At 36.8% G+C, this 21,872-nt stretch overlaps 1 protein-coding gene across 1 annotated transcript in view; it reads right to left on the bottom strand.

Moving 5' to 3' along the window:
* The window catches only part of LOC117419751 (cortactin-binding protein 2-like), a 54,225-nt gene that overhangs the window by 1,441 nt on the left and 30,912 nt on the right, over positions 1-21,872 (bottom strand). The window contains exons 6-22 of the mRNA XM_058985921.1: positions 17,895-17,994; positions 17,299-17,449; positions 15,512-15,766; positions 13,151-13,268; positions 12,158-12,424; positions 9,445-9,540; positions 8,767-8,846; positions 7,875-7,961; positions 7,683-7,782; positions 6,603-6,758; positions 4,684-4,871; positions 3,873-4,051; positions 3,200-3,405; positions 1,841-2,026; positions 1,445-1,505; positions 561-693; positions 136-240 (exon numbers count right to left, since the gene is read on the bottom strand). Coding sequence (XP_058841904.1) covers positions 136-240; positions 561-693; positions 1,445-1,505; positions 1,841-2,026; positions 3,200-3,405; positions 3,873-4,051; positions 4,684-4,871; positions 6,603-6,758; positions 7,683-7,782; positions 7,875-7,961; positions 8,767-8,846; positions 9,445-9,540; positions 12,158-12,424; positions 13,151-13,268; positions 15,512-15,766; positions 17,299-17,449; positions 17,895-17,994 — 2,468 coding nt within the window. The remainder of the gene's footprint in view (positions 1-135; positions 241-560; positions 694-1,444; positions 1,506-1,840; positions 2,027-3,199; positions 3,406-3,872; positions 4,052-4,683; positions 4,872-6,602; positions 6,759-7,682; positions 7,783-7,874; positions 7,962-8,766; positions 8,847-9,444; positions 9,541-12,157; positions 12,425-13,150; positions 13,269-15,511; positions 15,767-17,298; positions 17,450-17,894; positions 17,995-21,872) is intronic.

Raw genomic sequence — 21,872 nt, 5'->3', positions numbered from 1 at the left:
GTAGATCTGCATGTACAGACAGACAAATAGCCATTCAATAAAGTGATTCACTGTTGTTTGGAGGAACAAAGGGCATTGGTTATTTTTGATACATAATTAAGCAAAACACAAAGATTTAACTGCTCATTGCTTTACCTTCTGTGGTTGCGGCTGAACGGTTAGGTCATTATCTGCCTTCGATGGCATTTGTCCGCTTGGAGAGCCCGGAAACACAAGGAAATCCTCCTTCTCTTGTGAAATCTGAAATACAGCAAGTTAAGTTCAAGGATTGACTTGTTTATGGCTTGTATATTAAACTAGTTGTGGTACTGGGTATTTATAAAACTGTATTAGGAGTAGGTTATTAGTGGGATCACGTATTGAGGTTTACTGAACCTTGTATCGTGTTCTGTCTTATAATGAGAATGTACAAAATGGGGAAAATGGGAGCCATGACCATGCTGCCTTTTAAAAGGTTTGACTCTACAAAGTATTTTATTACAACTATAAAAGGTGATGGAGATAATATCTACTTTAGCATCAGATCAGAACTGAAGGTTAATCAAGCAGACTGGTCGCACCTTGCTTATGTCAGGCTCGGACTTGCTGGAGCACATGCTCTGAAGCTCCTGCATCAGGTCATTTTCATCATCTGAGCAAAGGGACAATCTCTGGTCAAGTCCTGCAGCTTTTGGCTGGTCACCGTCCACAGACCTGAAGAGATTTTGAAAATACTTTTTTTTGCACAAGTAAACTCAGCCATAATGCATAAAGAAATAAAATAATAAAGTAAAAAAGACTGTAGCAACATGTATTTCACATCTTGAGACCGGAACGTGTCTTCAGAATTGCGCAATGTTTTTTTTTTTTTTTTTTTTTTTTTTTACATAAAGTGCTTTATTTACTTCTTTTTCATGGAAACACCTTACAATGTCACTATGGCATCCTGTTTTTTTTTTTTTTTTACTGTTTTGGGTTACTGACCTCTAGTGGCGCTTGGAAGCCAGTTCACAGTTTTAATATTCTCTTTCTAAAGTTCACTGTCTATAACACTATACAGTACCTGTTCCTATATTTCAGATGTAGTGTCAAAATGTTAATAAAAGCACAGTATTACCATGATCATGGGCTCCATCTGCATACAACCTACACACACACATGCTGTGATATTGTAGGACCCTAAAATCTTTATTACAGCCTCACCCTCCACGTACTATCATATAGCTGGTCTCTTGTGCCTAATATTAGAGATTACAGTAACAGATGTCTCATATTCATTGAAGAAAGCAATTGGCACAGAAGACCAGCAGCATAACAGCATTTTCACTACAAGGCTCCAAGAGGAATATGTACATAATCTAGTATATATTGATTGAGGTTTTGTATAGCCAGAATTAAAAAAAAAAAAAAGACGGTAAATAATAATAATGGTAAATCCTATTTAAAATAAAGTATGATGACTTACTTTTGTGTTTGGGAATTAATTCTGCTGAAACTTATGTCTAAATCAGTCTTTGACAGAGCACCTATAAGAAAAAAAGATGCATCATTTTTCATCATGCATACCTCTTTCATAAAGACTAGTCCTGACTGTGCCATATGACTTCAAGAATTACCTGCACAATACCCCCTTAATTAACATGCTCAAGCTGTTAGAAAATTAAAGGAAATAATTAGCAATGTTTTTTTAATATTGCCCATTCTGGTTCATCAATGTCGCCCCAATTGATTCCATAGGATGCACAGAAATGCATCACTGTCATTAGGGAATTTAAACGTATGGGCTTTTTTTTTTTTTAAGTCCAATTTTTGTTTAAAAAGCACATTTATTTAATGAACCTGAACCGGCTGCAGACCGTACCTTCTTTTTGTCCCGCCTGTTTACTCCAGTGTTGCGAGAGAGAATGGCCGCTCTTCTTCCGAGGGCTGGTGCTTGCCTTCCTCCAGGAGCCACTGTCTCTGCTTTTCTTGTTGCCACTTTTATAACTGGTGATCACAGACAAGGGGAAGCTACCTCCCTGGAACTCTGACAGATGTTCTTCTATTTCTGCATTACAAGATTAAATCAGATACAGTATTAGACCTGTTTTTTAGTCGGCATCAAGACTGATTGGCCTGAAAGTAAATATAGATTGCAGTGGATGCTCAGTTCGTCCACAGAGTAACAAATCCTTATTACTGACTGAAAACAAGAGGCTGAATATGTGTAGTCTATTAATACTGTAGACAGAGGGAGGCTTGGTATTTCAGTCAACTGTACTGCATTTATATACAGGGTGATTAGAAAGTAAGTTTACAACATCTATGACATGGTGCGTTGATGTGCTAAACTTTCTTTCTAATCACCCTGTACATTTCAAAATGGACCACCACTCCAGGTTTTCACCTGTTCCCCAGAAAGAATGAAAGGAATTACTTTTCTTCTTATTGCATTGTTCTGGTTCTACACTATTTGTCAGGAAAAAAAAACAAAACAAACAAAAAAAAACCAGACAGTGTAGCTTACATTAAACCTGTTTGCACGCCCAGCAAGGAGGAGAAATGCTATCCTTACTAAATCTCCCCTCCTGCCTGTGCTGTTAAATCTTCTTAGTAAGAACTTGCTGCTGTTTAATTAAATGATCTCCTGTGTCTTTCTACCAAGTTGCTTTTAGCAAATTCAAATTAATGTTATTTTTCCAAATTCCATTGCTTCAATTAAAAATAAATAAATATACGTGCATAGATGCAACCACAAAATCCCTATTAAAAGTACAAATCTGCCACCTGCAAATACATTGTCTATCACTAAATTACAAAGTACTTTTAGCTCAAGCTTGTGTCAACAACAGATCTGACTTCAAAAGAGAGCTGGGCGTCAGAGCCACGATGGATTGTATTAAAAGGGATATTTCATATATCAAGTCCCTGCACATTTGATGCAAGAGACACTTGGAAATCGAGGAGCTAAAAGCAGCTTAAGATGTGAAGTAGTGGTTAGTGCTCTGGACTCTTGACCGGAGGGTCGTGGGTTCAATTCCAGGTGGGGACACTGCTGCTGTACCCTTGAGCATGGTACTTTACCTAGATTGCTCCAACTGTATAAATGGATAATTGTATGTAAAAATAATGTGATACCTTGTAACAATTGCAAGTCGCCCTGGATAAGGGCGACTACTAAAAAATAAATAATGATAATAATGATTTTCACCCAAAATAAGTACAATAGTTGTGTCAGTACCTTGTCTAGGGAGAGGGCAGCCCTGGAGAACAGCCTTGTTGAACAGGATGCTGAGTGCAGCTTTGACCACAGCCTGCTGCCCCTGATTGAGGCTCTTCCTGCCTGACGACTGGACCTGCACCAGAGACCTCTTCACCCTCACTCTCGAGAGAATGGCTTCTTCCACTCGGAGAACAATCACTGCATTCCACAGCCTGGACAGCCACCTTCACAAACAAAAGGGGTTTAATACTTTATAAAAATCAGGTACAGAGAAAGTCAAAAAGATAACCGCCCACAACACAGCCTTTCCTTTAGAATGAACCTTCAGTTTTATGTGCCCACTTCATAGGATGTGGGCAAGACTCACTGAATGAATATATATTGAAAAACATGTCAGGCATGATTAATCTAACAATGTAAGATTTTGTATAAACTGGGTTACATTTAATTATCTTTATCTGACATTTTGCAAAGTCTGATATAGTCTTTAAATCACTTTAATTGTTTTTTCACCTACCATGTTACTTCACTTTCATAAAACAATGTTTCATTTCACCAAATTATGTGATTAACTCCCATTACTGATTAATCAATAAATTGAATGGATCCAAATGTAATCTTGATGTAATACACAAGCACATGAAAAACAAAAACAAAATCTCCAGAAATCCCTGCCTGTAGAAAGACCTACTTGACAATAGACTGGAGATGGCTGGGCACAATCGGACAAGTGAAGAAAATCTCTGGTCCAATCAGAGCCTCCGGTGTTCCCAGGCGAGACAGACAGAAGTTAAGTTGGTGCCAGACAGAACAAATCCATCCCAGAGCTTTAGAAACCAAGTCAGGTGGAGGTGGCATTTGACCTTTAAACTGAAGAATTTGAAGAATTCCACTAGTATGCAGTAATAGAACAGAATCTTGCATTTATTATAAAAAATAATAAAAGCTGCACCTGAAATTTCACTAGTAAAATTAATACATTATCTAAATCATAAAAAATAAATAAATAAATAAATACAATAAAATCACACACAGCTGAAAGCTTATACCACTACTGAGATTGCATGTTAAATTAGCAATCAACCATTTTCTGTTATTGCCATCCGTCTCCAGAGAAATCAATCATTTATTTTACATGAAACTAGAAATATAGAGATCATTATGCTTATAGTGGCCTGGACAAAGTATTTCGGTACAATCGCACTTGCTCAAGGTCACACAACGAGTCAGTGAGGTGAGCTGGGATTTGAACCAGGGACCTCCTGTTTACAAGCCATTTTCTTTAACCACTGGACCACACAGCCTCCTACATACATGATTAGCTATTTCACTGGGACAAAGCAGGCATCTTCTTTAGCTGTTCATCATGTACACTATTTGTGCAATTTCTTGGATACTTCGATCCACTCAGGTACAGAATCATTGTGTATACTATATTCCAAAGTACCAGGAGCAGAATGCAGCTAAACAGCAACACAGTACAATACTGCATTTATTCTGACCTTATCAACCAGCTTTCTCCTGAGGTATCTCTGAAGCAGGCTGTGGATGGGCTCTGCATCCCATCGCAGCTGTACCCAGCGGAAATGCTGCTGTACCAGTAACTCGGCGCCGTGGAGACAGGACCTTGCCAGGGTTCCAATCAGGAAGCTGCTCTCCTGGAAGTAATATGCACTGTGGGTTTCCTGTGCTGTTAATGAAGAAAATAGGGAGACTAGTTTAATCATTTTCAGTGTTTTTTTATTTTTTATTTTAAATATAAAAAGTAAATGGTATCCTTGGAAACTCCACAAAATATTAAAATGTGACTGCACCCATCCATTCCAACACGGAATAGGTCTCTTGAAAATCTGTAATGGTCGATTTGCTGGTATGGTAATATGGTTTGTGCTTCTAGGCAGGGGTGAAATTCTGCCGGTACTCATTGGTACTCTGTACCAGGACTTATTTTGATGCCAGTACTGGGTACTGGGACTTATTGCATCTGCTTTTCATCCAATGTGAATGCATTCCATCCACTCTTACTTAGTTCTGTTAGAAAGCAGTCTAGTCACAGAAACTGAACAATCATTAACATATTCTCAAAATGAACTCATGACAATGGATGACTTATTTACCTTAGTTCTTGGTAACAAGATAGTGAGAAGTTATTTATTTGTCAGCTTTGGTGGCAATCACTATTAAACCACTCAGTCAGCCTCGCCTGCCTATGGATTTATATGATTGGTCAAGAACATTATCAAAATAATGTGCTGCTACGCTCCCCTGATAGATGACTAATTCTCTGTTGGATGGAAAGTAAAAAGACGGTTGTTCATAGTAAGTTTACTATTTTGAAATGTATAATTTAGTCTCCCGATTCATATTTTAGTTTTTTTCATTTAAACCTTGAAAATGACGGAATGTTTAAAATATAGCCATTTCTGGGGCATGTGAAATAACGTGTATCAATGCATTCTGGGAACAGCTCTACAGAGCAATTATATATAAATATGTTCTTAATGTACACGATTAATTTAAAAACAAAGTTATTGAGTTTTTGAATGTTACTCCCATGAAGATACAAATCCAAGTCATGCTTGTGTCCACGCTAGCGACGTAAAGTTTTGTTGTGTTAAATTAAACGGTTAATGATTCAGAAGTTGACTGACCATTCCGCGAGAGAAAAAATGCCAGTAAGTAATTAATTATACAATAAAAGTCCAGCTGGAACTTTTTCTTTACAAGTGTAAAAAAACAACAGTAATCACTATTGTGGCTCATAATGTCATATTTTAAAATCTATTTTCATTTGTATCTGAAAGCATTAGATAACAGTCAATCTTTCTTTCACTTCTCCAACCGAATGTACAGTACGTGTAACACTGACATAATTCCATCACATTTCCTCTTGATCATGAAAAAATAGAGGGGTGTTTTAGCCCCTATTGTGTATTGTTTGACTTCTACCTTTTTTTATAGCACAGTTTATTTTTTATATACAATTTATTTGTATATCACCCATATTTTAAGATATCTTGAAACAAAACTCTCTCTCTACACCAGTTACTGCATAGTGTCATATGTCTTACAATACTAATCATTTAAGGTTTAACTTAAGTATTATATTACTATACATGACTGAGTGATACATGCACAGGGTACAATGCTTTCAGTATTTTCAGCGTCTGGTGAATTGGTTATCTTTTATCATTTTTTAAGACTTATTTTGGATTACAAATATACTGTGTACCAATATCTATACATTTTAAAAGTTGTTTATTCATTGGCACTCAAATTGTCAATTTTTTAAATGTTGGCTCTGGATTAATGCCCCCTTGTTAGAATCAATTATTTACTTATAAGCTTTTACATTCATCCTGCTGATAGGTGATGCAGTGTACTGTACGTAAGCAGGCAGCCAGCCAAGCACAGTTCTTACTGTTTTGCAGGATGACTGAGCTCCCTGGGGTCCTGCTTTCTAGAGGCTCAGAAAGGTCTCCTAAAAGCTCAGCCAGTGAATCGGCTCTCTCCAAATTCTCCAGCACAACAACTACATTCTCGGTCCCTGGCAAATCCTTCACTGGAACGAGAAAGCCTGACAAAACCAGCACAGTTATGAGACTGGAGATACATAGCTACACACAAGAGAGTATATATACAAGATTGCAAATTATCTTTACGGGGACTGTCCTAATCAGCCTTACCCTATGCTGGTATTACAGTTTTACTATTAAAAACCTGTGAACCCAATCAATTAGATATATTATTAGGCTCTTGCAAAACCTTCTCTAAATCATAGAAATCCGACTAAATCACACTCATCTGGTTATGACTTGTTTAACTACTGGAGATATATATATATATATATATATATATATATATATATATATATATATATATATATATATATATTGTAACATAGCGGGGTATGAGAAACAGCAGGGAGGGGGTTAAAACCTCCCTGCTAGAGAGAAATGCACTGTTTTGATTTGTGTTGGTTTAATTGTTTTATTGTTAATTATCATCCGCACCTGGGCGTTATTGGAAATTAGGCCCAGGTGCGGAGTTTAAAAAGAGAGCAAGCAGTCTGCTCGAGGCTGCTGAATGGGAGGAGGCAGAAAGGAGTGCTCTGCTTCCTGGCAGTCCCGAGTAAGGTACAGTGCAAACTTGTGTGCTTAAGTTTTGTGGTACAGGGAAACGGCGTAGCCGTCCTGTGATAGTTAGGTTCCTGCGTGTGTAGTTAGTGCTCAGAAAGAGCTAGGGGTTTATTTTGTGTATTTTGATTTACTTTTGTGTTTATTAAAAAAAATAGCGCGTGAGCGCTGGAAAAAATCCATTTCTCGTCTCTGGGTCAAGTTCTTAAAGGGGCAACGAACCCGAGTGAGGGTGAGTCGTTTACAATATATATATATATATATACAATGCTTGAACATCTATTGGCCGTTAGACTGAACTGCACATTATAAATAGGATTAATAAAAGACATGCCCATTATAGATAAAAATTAAGAACTACTAACCACAGCTAATGAAATACTCCACCAACTGTTCTTTTGACAAGCTAGCATCCACTTCGATTTTTACCATTTCACATCGGATTCCCAAGGCTTCTTGTTTGTGCTGTGTGAAAATATATTTTTTTTTATAAAAGGTTTTATGGATGCATTAAACAAAAAGCCTGCTTTAAAAAGAGTGCTTTGTGCCTTTATTACCTTTATGCAGTGTGCAATCTGATGGGCTAAGTACTCTTGACAGCTGCCTTCAGGCCCATGGAAGATAACATTGCGATACTGTTCCACCTAATCAAAACAGAACAGACAAAACCAAACAAATAAAAGAAAATACACTCGCCATAACTTGCATTTTTTACTTAAAACAAAAATAATATAGGTATGTTCTTTTTATATTGCATTTACACACATAACCAGAAGAGGGAGCACACACATTACTAAATATACTGTATCTGTGACAATTTCAAAAGCATCCTGCAATTAATCTAATAATGCAAATATTTTTCGCCATTCCTCTTCAAGTATATTAGGTGATTCAGAAGGATAATCTTTCAACTTGCAGCTGACAGCCGCAATACTGAATAAGACCAGTGGGCTGAGAAGTGGCAAGGCTTGAAATGACAAACGTGTTCGTAAACCCATTCAATACTGTGGCTGTAGAGAACATGGATTACTGAAAACAATAGAAAACTGAATATTAGATAAGCACACCCTTAAAATACTACTTACCATATACACATGTCTAACAGATACAATATTTAAAATTACAATACCAGAGTATTATGCCAGTTAAAATGTTCGAATTTAAAATGTACTCCATGTTCACTCCAGTTAAGATACGGAACAACTCATTAAATTAGTACACTTAGTTCTTAGCAGATGTATGTCTTCCAAAGCCTTGTATCCTTTAAAAAGTTGTCATTTACCAAATGTTATACTCGAGGAGCTACATAGTCTAATGAATTATGAGTCTTTCTTGTTTGACTTTTGCTGTCCTTGTGGTGTGGTGTAAAGTGTTTAACCCAAGGCTTGACTGACAGCAGAAAGAAATGACATGAACACACATAAAATCCTCTTGTGCTAATTAGCATACCAGCCGAACGTAGTTCTGAAGCATCTGGAGCGGGATCAGAGATGCATAGGCCAAGCTATCGAGAGACGTTTCCTGCAAACCTGTCAAAAAACATGTAAAGAATTATTTTTTTTTTTACAAAAGAGTAGCCCTGAAAGTTTAATGAATTCAAGTACATCTTTAAACCCCCATGCATTAAAGGCTCAGGCACACTGCCAAGATCTGTAAAAGGAAAAGAGTTACCTATCAAACCATCAGCTTGTCAACTGTCCTCTCTATATATTAGCTTAATACCCACCGGACCTGACCAAAAAAACCTATTAACTACTTTCGGGATATATTGTGTTTAATAACAGTTCTATGAATAGATAGCATATTTAAATCATGTAAGCTAAATTCTTGCAATTAAAACTAGAACTAGCTTTTTATTATTTAAGTGTAACAGGACTTGCATCTATAATCAAGATGCAAGTCCCGTGAAATACGTATTTTAAAAAGTGTGTGACCTGTATCATCGATATGGCCAGAGTTTAAAACAAAACAGCTGTGGCAGGGATTCGAAAATAAATAAAAGTTCCCCTCACAAAGATGCCTTATTGGCATCATAAGTAACTATATTCTGTAAAATGTATCCTTGCTAGAAATAACAAATTAAATCCAAATACAAAAATGTAACATGTACAATGTAAAAAAACACACCTTTCAGCTTAACTGTGATGTGTTGAGAGCAACATCTTTTCAACAAATCCTGAGGTGTAAGAGCCAGAGCCTGGCCTGGGTACCAAGTGGTGTCTCCTATAAAAAGAAATGTAGAACCATTTCCTTTACTGAACCACAATGAAAGACATTTTTCAACAAAAGCCCATTTTAAAACAGCCCCAGCAGAAAAAACATGTGATCTAGATTAAAATAAATATATGGACTTTTAACTCAAACAGTGACAAAGTAGACCGTCTTACAAGATTTTGATCTTCAGGAGAGATGATAACTACAGTAAGAATACTTTATATACATTTTTTATCTGCTCAGTTTAGCTACTGACTTCTAACCTCTTATTTCCTTGTTTTATGCTGTGTATTTATGCAAAACCTTAACTTCTTACCTCCCGTCTTGTTTTCAAATGATACAAACATCCTTAAACTGTACTACATAACTTCTCATCACATATCCTTATTTTATTTCCTTTCATGCAAGTATCAAGGGAAGTAATGTTAAAACTTTACAATGCATTAGTAAGACCTCATCTAGAATATTGTGTTCAGTTCTGGTCACCTCGCTACAAAAAGGATATTGCTGCTCTAGAAAGAGTGCAAAGAAGAGCAACCAGAATTATCCAGGGTTTAAAAGGCATGTCATATACAGACAGGCTAAAATAATTGAATCTATTCAGTCTTGAAACTACACAGCGATCTGATTCAAGCACAGGGGAGTTTTTGGACCTGAAAAAAGAAACCAGGGGTCACAAATGGAGATTAGATAAAGGGGCATTCAGAACAGAAAATAGGAGGCACTTTTTTACACAGAGAATTGTGGGAGTCTGGAATCAACTCCCCACTAATGTTGTTGAAGCTGACACCCTGGGATCCTTCCAGAAGCTGCTTGATGAGATTCTGGGATGAATAAGCTACTAAACAACGTAATGAGCAAGATAGGCCGAATGGCCTCCTCTCGTTTGTAACCTTTCTTATGTTCACAATGCTACATCCTGCTAGCAGTGTCACTGACTTTACAGCTGTAATCAAGATTATACTGTAGATCATTACATCATTGTTTACAATATACAGTAGCCGCTGCGTAAATCATTAAAAATGACATCCTTCCTGGCATTTCCCTTACTTTTACAGACAAACTTATACCGAGAAATACAACTATTTGACATCCGTGTTTTCATGAGTTTTATGTAATGCATTTTAAGGCAGTGGTATTCAGATTCATCACTTCATATCTTCAAAGTAGGGCCCAACCTAATTGATGTCCCATTGTGCATAAAAAGCAGTTTCAGCATTTTCATCGAAAAACAGTAGTGCACAAAGAGACCTTGCATACATAACAAAAACAGATAGAAAGGCTTCATCCCCTGAAAATAAAAATAAAATACCAATCCAAATAGCGCCATTATCAAAGTTTCCAAGTCCTGTAGATGGGGCACATTTACTCTGAATTGCCTGACGTCTCTCTCAGGCATTGAATCTACAAGTCAGCGGAAGCTGCATGATAGTGCTTTTTGCAACTTGCAGAATACAATCATATTTTTAAAAACAGTGTACTGTTTGGTAATAAGCAGGGTACTGTAAAGAATGTACTTATCAAATAGAGTGCTGGAAACTTTTTGCAATCCTAGGAAGGACGAAAAATTCACCATGTGAACTTTGAAGAAGGATTACTCCCATTTCCCTGAGTTAGACAAAGACGTGCTTGGTATCAAAATAAAGGCAATCAGTTAACATGTAAGGATATCTCACGATCTTCAAAGAGTTATTGGCAGGGATTCTAGTTTTCCACAATAAAGAAATGAAATTCTCTGATTAAAAAATTAAAAATCTGTGTTATTCGGCGAGTAAAATAAGTTTCCCTGCCACATTACAAGACACACAAACACTACTATTGGGTAACAGTTAACACAGGAAGTATGTATTGTTGTTCTTGTTACACTTTTTTACGTTTTCCTTTCATCCAATATATGTTTAGCACTTCCCATGTGTTCTACAATCGTCTGCCTACGAGTGTAATCTACAGCCTTGCTGCATGAAGTACAAAACAGCACACTACTATCGACATGAAATTCATCCTTGCCAAACTCGTTGATCCGATCTTTAGGGGCGATTGTTATTGGTTTTGAACAGCTCTGGATACTGACTGAAGTAAACTGAAGCCTCATTCAACACTGAACTTCAATACCGGAAGCAGTTTTATTAAGCAGGTATGTTTACACAAATTTAAAACAAAGTGGCCTGTGTTAATGTTTATATATGACACGTGTATTCATTTGGTTATAATCAAACAAACAAAAAAAGCCTTGCATGGTTTTTGCTCCTCCCCAAGTGTAAAACAAGACAAAAAAATCTCCGACAACATAGAAAATCTGCATTTTATCCCCAGCAATCAGATTCCTAGGATCCCTGGTTATGAGACATGCTTATTTTAAACACGCTCGAGTGCACCCCTTGCCACTGACAAGGTTAACAGTTTAGAAGAAAGTTGCAAATATGAACAGGGACAGCGAACTACTATGGGACAGCCAGAATCTAAACACAAAGCGAATGAGTCTGTGAAACAATGAAGCAGACACTGAACAGTCACTTACTGTAGCAGAGGCCGTAGCCACTCCAGGACAACTACCCACAAATACAAATCCTTTCTGAAAAAAAAAGATTGTTTTTGGACTAGATTATTTTTTCAAAAAAAGTCCTACCTATCTGGACTGAAAATATGCTGTTTGAGCCGAGGCCGATAGGAGCTTGTGCACTGGTGTTAAAGGCAGAGCCCTTCTCTTCCCATCCCCTGGAGAGCAGGTGGAAGTGGTTTGTAACTGCCTGGGACAAACTTTTGGACAGGTCATCCCAGGTGGTGTGCTTGCGGACATTAAGTACCCCTATAGTTACTCCATCTTCAAGAATATCCATTGCACAGATCTGTTCATTCGGGCTCTGGGAGATCTGCAGAAGCACCTTGTATGAATCTGTGAAAGAAAAGTTTTATATGCAAACACATTTTTGTACCTGCAGAATATCGACTGTCACAGTGTTGCATAGAATAAACAAGACCACATGGGACACATGATATAAATGCTAATAGGGAAATCAAGTCCCCAGTTTGTTGTTAATCTGGGGTTAAACAAATGGGTCACCTCTTTTGCCAGAAGTGCTGCTCTGTTTAACTAGGTCACTTTCAACATATTGATTCTTGTAACACAAGTTCTGAACTGAATGCATCATGTTAGGCAGCCCTACTAACAATTCTGAATATTAACTGGAATTAAAGGTTTTTCAGTCATTAATAAACAGATGAAAAACTACAGGCCTACTGCACACAACATAGGTGTATTTTAAGGGAAATGCAATAATCAGATACTGGAAGACAAGTTTTATTATCTGAACAACATGAACTGAACTCACATGAATTAGTAGAATGCTACATACAGTAAGACAGAGAGAAAAAAAAAAACCTGTGCATTTTGGCACTGTCATCAGACGATTAACTAAAATGAGTGTGCTGGAAAAGCTGAGAAAGTCATTCTTTCCATTATAATTTTATTTAGTTTTCAATTTTGAATAGTCTGGAATACCAGTATGAATATAGAAATATTGTACACTATAATAAAATGATCATTCAGTGCCACCTTCACTTCTTGTTGCACAACATACATTAAAAAAAAAAAAAAACACACACACACACCACAACTTACACAGATTCTCCAGAAGATGCTTGCAGTCGTCTGTGGCCACATCATGAACGGTTCGATTGCATTTATCTCTCTTCTCAACGTCTAGTCCGCCGTGACTACACAACACTTCCAGGCAATTCTAAAAAGAAAACACAACACATTCTCTGTACATTGTTGCTATACTACAGGTGTGTTGCTTCATGCAGTTCCTATTTCCCTCCACCAGGTACAGCTACAGCTTTTGTGTTATTCAACTCTTCAGCCCATTTCTATACCATTTCTAGAACACATTTTCACTCTGTTGGTTGTTGGAATACCAAGTCTGGTTCCTAGTGCATAGAAGTCTACCTTATTAACAAACCACCAGAACAGCTCACACCAATCTTCATTCACATTTACAGTGATAATAGACTGGATTTAAACACTGAACTACTCAATCACCCCCAGGGGTATGTCCCTGGGGGTGATTGAGTAGGGGGGAGGGGATAAAGCACAACAGAGGAGTGTGGGGAAGATATATTCTGTACTGTACATATTCTGTAGGCCAAGGTATTGTGGTTTCATTATTGTCCGTGTGTAGCGCACACAGCAAAACAGCTTGATTGGACGTTGGAAACGAAATACAAACATTTGGATAAATCAGAATACAGAAGTGAACCGCATAAATCAGGAAAAGGTTACATAACAGCAAATATGACCGCCTACAGTATTTATTTAATACAACAAATATAAAGTCATATGTGGTCAGAAAACCATTTGTTTTACGGGATAATGTACATTATAAAACTGCTTGAACATAATCTTAACCCTTTACTGCGCTTGGCATGTTCCCATACCTATTTAAATGTCTGTTTTCTCAATGTCAAATATATTAGACACTGGGCAGCAAAGGGTTAAAATAGAACTGTGCACCAGATCATTAATATAACTAATCTGGCCATGAAACAGATGTAATGGAACTTGACCAAGACTGTCTCATGAGGAAGTTTAGATTGCAAGATTATATTTTTTTTGGCTCTTTGTGCTATACTGTATATATCATAATAGACCTAGGCAACAGGAAAGCAAGCACACCCCCAGTTTAAGTCATGCATTAGTCATTTTAATATGAAACCTAATTCTGGAAGAATCATAAGCAGGATTCAGCCAGCTGATTTAGCTAGCTCTGTTGGTGGCCATCCCATGTTGCCCCTGGTCATTTTGGTTTTTTTTTGTCTTCTTAAGTACAGCAGCTTCAGATGACAACACATCTATCTATAGAGATCTACACAGCGCAGCCCTATGAAAATGTACTCTCTTTTATAAAGCTCTTCTATTCCATGCTAGGGTGGGTAAAGAAAGTATTTTATGTGGGACCTTCAGTATTTCGATAGGAATCAGGACCTTGGAGTCACCCATTATCTTTCTAAATGACAGCGATGACACTTTAGCAGAAGCAAAAACAAGCAGCAGTCTACTGATTCTGAAAACAACGTGCAACAGAACCCCATGGGAAAGGTTTGAGTACTACACTTCCTTCATTACGGATAATTAGGAAGGAATGAATATTTAATAGCTCTCAGTAAAATCCCAAGTGAAAAGTTGAAAAGGCCGACACATGAACCTTTAATGAAGTCGGTTTTAGTTTTGAAACCAATGAATTAATTTATCAGGTCCAGATAGAGGCATATTATGGGAAATAGGATTAATGCATTGACGGGCACAGCTAGCCTTCCACAGTTCCTAATGCATGATGAGTTAGTTAGGACTTGCCACGATGAACACATTTTGACACACTTACTCACAATCCCATTTATTTATTTTTTTAAATACACAGTAATATGAATGCATCCATTTTAATTATCTAAACAGTAATGATCTTAACACACCCATCCTATAACTATCCCACATTAGCCCTGTGGGCGTTTTCCCATAAGAGTAATGACTGTATGACTGTATTAAAGATCAGGTACAGTGCAGAACATTAAACCAGTGGTCGCACCTACAGAAGGTCCACATAATCCCGTAATAATTGCACAGTACCTACAAGGTTAAGCAACCCTTGTATAAGATCAAGGGTTTATTGCTTTATGGCCAAATGCAATCCAAAACGTCAATAGGAGGCTGGGAGAGTACGATATAAGTGTATTGAAGATGCAAAAGCAAACAGTTATCATGTTCACAATGTACTGCGAGACAGACACACAGACAATTAGCGATTAAGGGTCCCCATTTTTTGAATGAGGACCCTAAAGGGGCCTTAGACAAAAGTTCTTTATTATAGTACAAATAAAGAACACACAGGTCCTTCACAACATCATTTGTATTTAAAAAAAAAAAAAAGAAGACGACTAAACCCTCATAATCTCTTTGCTGCTTTTTAATACACTGCTGATGACAGACCTTAAAGCCCTTGGATGCTGCTATGTGGGCAGCAGTCCAGCCCTCTTTGTCATCATGGTTGATGAGGCTAGCGAGTAGCATGGACTCCTCTCCTTGAGAACGGATGGTCTCCAAGTAGCTGGAGTCAGAAGAATCAGAGCCTGATTCGGATTCATTGGCAAACCTTCTGTCTCCAGATACTTCATAATACATGAGGAGCTTCAGACAGTTGACGTGACCAGCGTGAACAGCTGCATGAACTGGTGTCCAGCCATCCTAAAAAAAACAAAACAACAACACAGCAAGCAGTTAAAAAAAAAAAAAAAAAAGAAAATCAAAACTAAATCCAAAATTCAGATTATCCAGAATTAAACTTAGGAAATACTTTAAAACTGCAAACACAATCATTAAAACAAAACTAAAAACTATTTGTATTTGTATGCATTAGCAACTATAACATGTGCCATACAAAAGAATAGCAACAAACATAAAAAAATAACAATAATTATAGTAATTCAGGAAACAGTCATGAGATGAGATGCAATGAGATTCTAGAAACAATACATGTGTCCCCCTCCCTCGCCCCGCAGTTGTTTTTAAGGATTTAGCAGTCCTCTGATTAAACACTAATTACAGTACCCAACATTTTCTTTCTTTGCATAAATGCATTCCAAGCTAGCTTTGTAATTCTGAAATATCAAATTCTGTGCATGCTCTTGTACTTGGCTGGCTCACAAAGAGTCTGACAGATGTCTTCAGTTTTAACAAAAATAATATAAATTAACTTTAACTCTGGATTTTAAAGTACACCACAATCCTGTTTATTACATTGGATAGACCCTTGAGACACGTAGAAGGGTGAACTCAGTTCAATAGAACAGTCCATCCTGAAACACAATGCAACTGTTCCATAGATTTTGCACAGCAGACTACTATATGCTCTTTGACCCTATTAGTACTGAAGTGTGAAACAGTTAATTTGACTACTGGTTTACCCCAATTGCAGGCTTGCTTCTGTATTTGAAATACCACTCTATAAACAAAATTCTTCTTAATATTGTCTAAAATACTTGTGTGTATATACTTGCATGTACAATGCACCTACATTTTTAAAACAGGAAAAACACTTTTCAAACTATATTAAAATAAAATAAAATAAAATAAAATATTTCAACAATGACTTGCAAAAGAAATAACTGCCAGAGACAACTGGTTGTCATGGAAACACATGGGTTCCACTATTACTGGAAATCCCCCCCAACTATGTCAAAATGACTTTGACAATTTTAATAGCTTTGATTTCAAGCCTCATTTTAAATGATTGACATACTAATAATATATCAGGCCCACATCAATACCTTTATTTGTTGGGAAACATTTAGATGCAGCACAGCAGAATGGTACATGCTGTAACTCATACATTTAAATAATATACCCTTCTCTAGAACCGATCCCCATTTAAAATAACTTACTGTGTGGTTATGATTAAATCTTCATTTATGATGCATTTTTGAAAGCCAAGACAATAAAATAGATTTGGCTTGGCACCAACTCAAAAACGAACAAATACCTTGTGGGTTGACACAACCTTTTCGCACACCAAAATCATTATAATAATAATAATAAGATATGGATTAAGCGTTTCCCGCCTCCCCCCTCCCCCCCCCCCATGAGAATGCACTCTGCATCTTGTTATTTATGCAGCCCACAAATAAAACTAATTGCATATTACTGTTGTAGTATTGACTAGGGGAGAGGGAGCGCACTTTAAAATCAGCAGGGAAGATATTCTGAAAATCTTCACTTACAGCAGTTGTTGCAGTTCGATCTGCCCCAGCGGTCAGCAGGATTCTAATACAGTCGTAGTTTCCATTGGCACAAGCCAAATGAAGGGGTGTCTGCCCTCCTGAAGCAGCATGGTTAACATCAGCATTGTTGGTTATTAACAGCTCAATGCACCTATCGGAGGATGAAGCAGTCATTATTGCTAAAATGAGGAAACTGGGCTCTATTTAATTAAAATAATACAGTAATAACAATACTAATAATAACAACAACAATAATAATAATAATAATAATAATAATAATAATAATAATAATATACAATGAGATGGTAGCACAGTGTAGTGTAGATCAACAAAAGTAATGTTAGTAATCTTATTTGATGTGCAACGAGGAGACCTAGACATGCCCAATAATGATCATAATAAAGGTGGTACAAAGTGGGAAAATCCATCTGCACAAACTGAAGCAACATTCTGAATAAAGTTCACTTCACAGACACCCAATAAGTGCAACAGCAGCTCTAATTGTTTTTGTTGGTGAGAGTTACATGAATAAAAAATGAAACCAGAGATACAAAGTTTTAACGAGACTCTAAATGTTCAATAGAAGTTTATCCAACCTGAAATGTCCATTTGCAGCAGCTATATGTATTGGTGTAAATCCATTTTTAACAGGAACATCAACTAGTGCCCCTTTAGTCAGCAGCAGCATAACACAGTCTATATAAAAATACAAAATAAAACAGGATTTCAAAATATACACACATTAGACCAGGAAATAACACTATTGATGTATTTGGGCGTATTAGATAGATAGATGGATAGATGGATGGATGGATAGATGGATGGATGGATGGATAGATAGGATAGATAGATCTGTTTGATTATACCCTGTTCATATATATGTTACATATAAATATATTAGACCAAACATACTTGGTTCAATACACAAATAGATATAGCTAGAGGCAGAGAGAACCGTATCCCACACTAGTACACATCCTCAGATCTGATTGTATCAGAGGACTATCATCTTGTACAGTTCCTACAGTTAAACGCTAGTAGTTATTTGGGCTGCCTTCTGAAGCTACAACAGCATGGGCAAATTCATGATATTCTTATTGCTTGGTCTACAGTAATACCTGACTGAAGTCCAGAACAATCTTTGTCATTCATGACCTTATGTTAAAACAAAACCTCCACCATTGTCCTAACTAGGAGCACAATCAAATAGTATTTTTTTTTTTAAATGCTACCTTGTTATCTGAAAAGCAAAAATCAAAATACTGTATAACCTTCTTGGTTACAGTGTCTATTATGGTCTGTTTTCTATACTCTCAAATTCTCAATTTCAGAGGATTTAAAACTAAAAGCCCCCTCCAAAATAATAACAATAACAAAAACACAACAGTATAGTGCAGTGTGCAATCCAGATTTTTAAAATACTGTAAATTGGTATATTAGACTGATAATACACTAATTACATAATATGCTTCTGCCCACATTACTTACATTGCTTCTGTACATAAAACAATTAGCATGGTTATATAATAAAATGCACTTAAATCAAAACGATGCTTAATCATAAATCCAATCAATATTCAAGGTTTTTTTTTTATATACAGTATTTGACTTTTGGTTTTAAACTATTTCTCATATCTTGCTTTGTTCCATTATCATGATTTTTGTATCAGAAACTTCAGAAATGAAAATAAAATAAAATATAAATATCATACTGTGAGTGGAAGACAAATCTGAACGGGTAGGATTATATGAACATGAATACAAATGTAGCTCTCTCTCTCTGTGCTGTCCTGCTGTCAGAATTGGATGTCTCAGAATGATCTTAAATTTAATTCAAGCAAAAATTGAGGTTTTACTTTTTGGTCACCTTGGCACGGCTCTCTCCGTTGTTATTCCTTTTGATGGTAGACTGAGTTCCTGCTTCAAATGCCCGGAATCGGAGTTATTTTCAATCCATCTTTTTACATTCAATTACTAAGATTTATTTCTGGCACCTCAGAAATATAGCCCATGCTTTTGTAACCTCTAGGCTTGACTATTGTAATTCCTTGATTGCTGGTCCCCCAGATACCTCATTGAATCGGTTGGTACACATTTCCCCAGTTTTAAGATTACTACATTGGCTTCCTGTGAAGCGTCATATTGATTTTAAAATGTTGCTCCTCACTTATAAGGCTATTCATTATTGTAGCCCTGCCTATTTGCATGTTACTTATTCCCTACAAAACAGCTGGTACTTTGAGATCTGTCTATGGTGGCCTCTTGGTAATTCCAAAAACTTTATTTAAAACATTTCTTCCACAGCTTTGTCTTTGAAATACCTGCAGATTCCAAGCTGAAGTATAGACAACAAGCAATACACCACAAGATACTCAACAGAAGGGGGACCAATGATAACATGTCTAGTGTCAATATGAAATTATTATTTTAAAAGACAAGAGCTCCAATGTAGCAAAAAAAAAAGGTGACAAAGGATTATGATGAAGGACAATAGTTCATAATATAAACACCCTGCAAACATGCAAAGAATCAGCATAATTTCATATTAGCAGCCTTACTCTCTGCCTTTGGTCCAACCATATGTCCTTGGATACATATTTAAGTCTTTTAGCATGAGCGAAGGGTGAGCATAGAGTAATGCAGGCATCAGTGCACTGTGAACAGCAGCATTACAGATTTCAGTATGTATAATTCAGACTACTCACAAGAAAGCATTCGAGTGCATGTGAAATAATGCAACCATATCTGACCAATCAAAATGCCTTGAACATAAGTAGAACAAGCTACATTAATACAAATAAAATTTTAAAAAAAGGATTGTCAATTTAGCAATGAAATAATGGGGAGTGCCACACATGCCAGTGTGTTTATTACATATATTTAGTGTTCCGCGTTTGCGGTTTTTAGCTTTAAAAAAATTTCCGGGAATTGTTCGAAGTTTATTTTACATATATTAAAACAGGGATTTTAAAATCGGTAAAAATAGGGAGGAAAAATCTCAGTACACACACACACACACACACACACAATATTATATTATATTATATACACACACACACACACATACATACATATATATATATATATATATATATATATATATATATATATATATATATATATATATATATATATATACACACACACACACATATACATAGACATATATACACACATACACACACACACACACACAACTCCTAAAGTCAAACTTCCACTGCCTAAAAGTGGCTGGTTCTCAAGACGAAGTACAGCGGGTTCCCCTGACTTTAACAGGTTCAACCATGCTGTGAAACCTTGAGTAACATACTCGGCCAAAGTGGAAGGGGCACTCACCAACCCGCCTGGCCAGCGTGGTGAGTTATGGCCAACCCCCACATGATAAAAGCACAGACAAAAACATGGCCCTCATCTTCTCTTCTACCAAGGCACTACAAATGGCCGAACAGGATGTGTTGGATTCATTGTCCATGAGAGAAAAAAAGAATAACATAGTAGAGATTGACAGCGTAAGAAAGATCTGCAGGACTGACACTGAAAGTTTCAAGGAAGTATGAACTTCAGGTCATCCAAGTATATGCACCAACAACAAGCTATTCGGATGAAGAAGTTGAAGATTTTTATGAAGTAGTACAAGAACTACACGAAAATGGGAAAAGCAACTATAAGTTCATCATCGGTGACTTCAATGCCAAAATAGCAGCCCAGCAAGAGGACGAGAATTTCAGTCGGCAAATTTGGGCATGGCAACAGGAACGAGAGGGGCGACAGACTAGTCGAATTTGCAGAGAACAAGAACTTATTCATCATGAACACCTTCTTACAGAAGAAACCCACCAGGAAATGGACATGGAGAGGACCCAATGGAGTGAAGAATGAAATTGACTACATACTCACTCAATAAGAAGCACACTGTACAAGATGTCTCAGTACTGAACAATTTTAACACAGGAAGTGACCACAGACTTGTAAGATACAAAATACACAAGTAATTGCAAAAACATTGCTGGAACACAGTACAAAATGCAACCAGAAGATCATGCAAGAGACAAAATACCTCATGAAGAAAAGAAGGGAAATAAAACAAACAGCAGCCCTGAAGTCAAAGACTGAACACATTGATCTCAGCAAGACAGTGAGAAAGCGCATTATTGACAATATACGGTCGTTCAACTGTAGGTTGGTAGGAAAAACTATTGAAAACAACCGACGCATAAAGAAAGCAAAACAAAGACTAATCGTAGGGAAAAAACTGATTTTAGCAATCAAACAAGAGGACGGGACTTTCATCAAGAACCAAATTGATTTTGAAGAGTCTTTTACAAAAAACTATATCAAGATGAAAACAGCAACGTAGCAGATGATGAAGACGAGACGGAAAAAATGCAACCCGAGGAAGACGTTCCCGATGTTCTACCGGAAGAAGTGAAACATGCTATCAAACATATGAAGACAGGAAATGCACCTGGAGAAGATGGCATAACGATTGACATCGTGAAAGGAGGTGAAGAACTGACAAAAATTCTGTTGCATATTTTCACAGATTGTATTAAGCAAAAGAAAGTGCTAAACGA

Source organism: Acipenser ruthenus, chromosome 14 (assembly GCF_902713425.1).
Source record: "Acipenser ruthenus chromosome 14, fAciRut3.2 maternal haplotype, whole genome shotgun sequence".
NCBI classification, from domain to species: Eukaryota; Metazoa; Chordata; class Actinopteri; order Acipenseriformes; family Acipenseridae; genus Acipenser; species Acipenser ruthenus.
This window is presented reverse-complemented; position numbering and strand designations above follow the sequence as displayed.